The sequence below is a fragment of the Nestor notabilis genome, unplaced genomic scaffold (assembly GCF_000696875.1).
Source record: "Nestor notabilis isolate BGI_N333 unplaced genomic scaffold, ASM69687v1 scaffold29889, whole genome shotgun sequence".
NCBI classification, from domain to species: domain Eukaryota; kingdom Metazoa; phylum Chordata; class Aves; order Psittaciformes; family Psittacidae; genus Nestor; species Nestor notabilis.
The window spans coordinates 4,433-6,932 of NW_009945555.1; the positions used below are offsets into that span (position 1 = coordinate 4,433).

Sequence of the window (2,500 nt, forward strand, 5' to 3'; positions counted from 1 at the left end):
TGAAAAGTGCTCAGATCATATGGACATGGAGCAGAGCGTAGGAACAGGCACTGAATTGATGGGAAATGGCCAAGTGCCTTCCTCCCTGTAGGAGATGCAGGTTTCAGGTACAAAATGTGCTTTAAAAGCACTGGAATGAGGTACCCTGGAAAATCTTCCTGCTCCAAAGCTTGCTTTACTTCTTTTGTGTTTTTCTCTTTTTGACTGAAGATAAACAAGAGCCTATGAGGACTTGTGCCTCCCTCCTCCCTCACACATGGAAGGCTCCAAGGAAAAAATCATCCTGAATATCGGAGGAGTCAGACATGAGACATACAGCAGCACCCTCCGGACCTTCCCAGGGACGAAGCTGTGCAGCCTCACAGAGCCCCATGCCTCAAGCATCTACGACTATGATCCCACCACCAAAGAGTTCTTTTTTGACAGGAGTGCTGAGATCTTCAGCTACGTGTTGAACTATTACAGGACGAAACATTTCCACTGTCCCATTGATACCTGTAGGTCAGTCTTGGAAGAAGAGCTGGCTTTCTGGGAAATCAATGAGGCACAGCTTGCATCCTGCTGCTGGCTGAAGCTGAATAACAGAGAGGTGCAGCCAGAGGAGTTTAACATTTTGGATGAAAATGAACAGACTGATGACCAGTGTCTCATAGTCCAGATAGAAAGAAGGGATTTGAGCTGGCGATCCAGATGGCAGCCAAAGATTTGGTCTATGTTTGAAAAACCCTTTTCCTCTTTCAGTGCTAAGGTAATACTATATGTGGTGATGGACACAGCATGTGTCCTTTGGGATTACTGGAATGGGTCCATGAAATATGCTAATGGATTATAGCTTTGATAAATATGCTTTGAGTCCTAGATTTAAAAAAAAACCAACAAAATTCTCTCTTCCCATTAACAGACACCTCCTTCTTCTTCTCTCCTCCTCTTGTCCCTGCTCTCTGTACAAAATGCATGCCCCATGCCTCTTTAAAATGTCAGGCATGTAGAGCAACAAATGCAAGTCAGAGACTGCAGGGAATGTTTTCTGTGCTGCCGGGTATTTCTGGAGCCAACATTTTGTGCTGAAGAGGCCACAGTGAGAGTCTGTCTGCATTACTCCAGCTGTTGGATATTCCCTTTCTTACAAACTCTGATACATGCATTCAGGTGGTATTTTTCTTTGACTCCAATCTATCTTCTCTATTGTTTTTCCAATCTGGAAGGAGAAAATGTGCTCCCTGTGAGCAAAACAATGGAGATTTGAGAAAGATGAGTCTGGGATTGTACTGTGCCTGTGGAAGTGATCCTGGGGTTGTGGTGGGGCACTGGGGGAATGGCATACTTTGTTGAACTAATTGCATGTGTGTCCTTTCCTCTCTCTGCAGTGCTTGGCTTTTGTTTCTCTGCTGTTCATCGTTGGAATTGTCATCATATTCTGTGAGGAGACCAAGGCACAGTTTGAGTTCTTTACTGCAAACTTCACTTCTGTTGGCTATTCTGAGATCTCCCACAATGACCATGAACCCTATTACCACCAGGCTGCCTACTTGCTTCATCTGGAGCTTTTCTGTGTCCTCTGGTTTACTTTTGAGTTCTCTGTGCGATTTTGTTTCTGCCCAGACAAGAAGTTGTTCTTCCAAAACCCCCTGAATGTTGTTGACTTCCTCTCCCTCTTCCCAGTTTATATTGAACTCTTTGTGGCTGGGCAGATTCAGAGAGTGCCAAGCCTGGGGCTCTGGTTGGGCTTTGTTCGAGTTATCTATCTCCTCAAACTCCTGAAGATATCCAAGTTGATAGAAACGCCACTGATCCTCAGGGTTCTGTGCTACACCCTCAAGTCTATCCTCAGAGAGATTTGCATCCTGCTGATGATTTTGGCTTTTGAGACCCTCTTCTTTGGCTCTCTCTTTTTCTATGGGGAGTTGCTGGGTAGCCATCCCTCCTACACAGGGGAGCTGCACTTCACTGACATTCTTGTTTGCTTCTGGTGGGCTTTGATCACACTCACTACAGTTGGCTATGGAGATATTATCCCTCTCACCACAGCTGGCCAAGTGACAGCAGCCTTAGCGGCGGTATTTGGCATGTTAACTATTATCATCCCAATACCCATTTTCCTGGTGAAGTTTAAAAACTATTATGACATTGCTATCTTCAAACAGAAGCTGAAAAGGAGCAAGAAACATTAACACTTCAGAACCTCTGTTCCCCTTTTGCCTTTAGCAATAAACCTTCAGCATGGTTTATTCCCTTTGGTGGGCAGGGAGTGCAAATAGTTTATACTGCATTTACTTGCTGCCTTAGCATGTTTCAAACTATTGGTGAGGCCTAACGTTGCAGTACTTGGCACACAACTGATAAGACCTGTCAAATCCATGGGTCTTTTCCATATTGTACCTCATGCCATGCTCTTTTACACGTCACAGTTTCTTTCTCTCATCTAGCTGTTCAGGGACAGGCCTGTGATCATGAATCATAGAATGGTTAGGGTTGGAAGGGACCTTAAGATCATCTAGTT

The 2,500-nt window shown here is 44.7% G+C and overlaps 1 protein-coding gene across 1 annotated transcript; it reads left to right on the forward strand.

The window, feature by feature from the left end:
• The first annotated feature begins 256 nt into the window (after positions 1–256).
• LOC104412267 (potassium voltage-gated channel subfamily C member 1-like) lies at positions 257–2,171 on the forward strand. The gene is made up of 2 exons (XM_010022924.1): positions 257–748; positions 1,368–2,171. The coding sequence occupies exons 1-2, from the start codon at positions 257–259 to the stop codon at positions 2,169–2,171; spliced, it is 1,296 nt and encodes a 431-aa protein (XP_010021226.1).
• Positions 2,172–2,500: the final 329 nt, after the last annotated feature.

Excerpts from the sequence above, each read along its gene's own strand:
- LOC104412267 (XM_010022924.1), top strand. The coding sequence starts at position 257 with ATGGAAGGCTCCAAGGAAAAAATCATCCTGAATATCGGAGGAGTCAGA. Across the intron at positions 749-1,367 it reads TTTCCTCTTTCAGTGCTAAG|TGCTTGGCTTTTGTTTCTCT; the intron begins GTAATACTATAT and ends CTCTCTCTGCAG.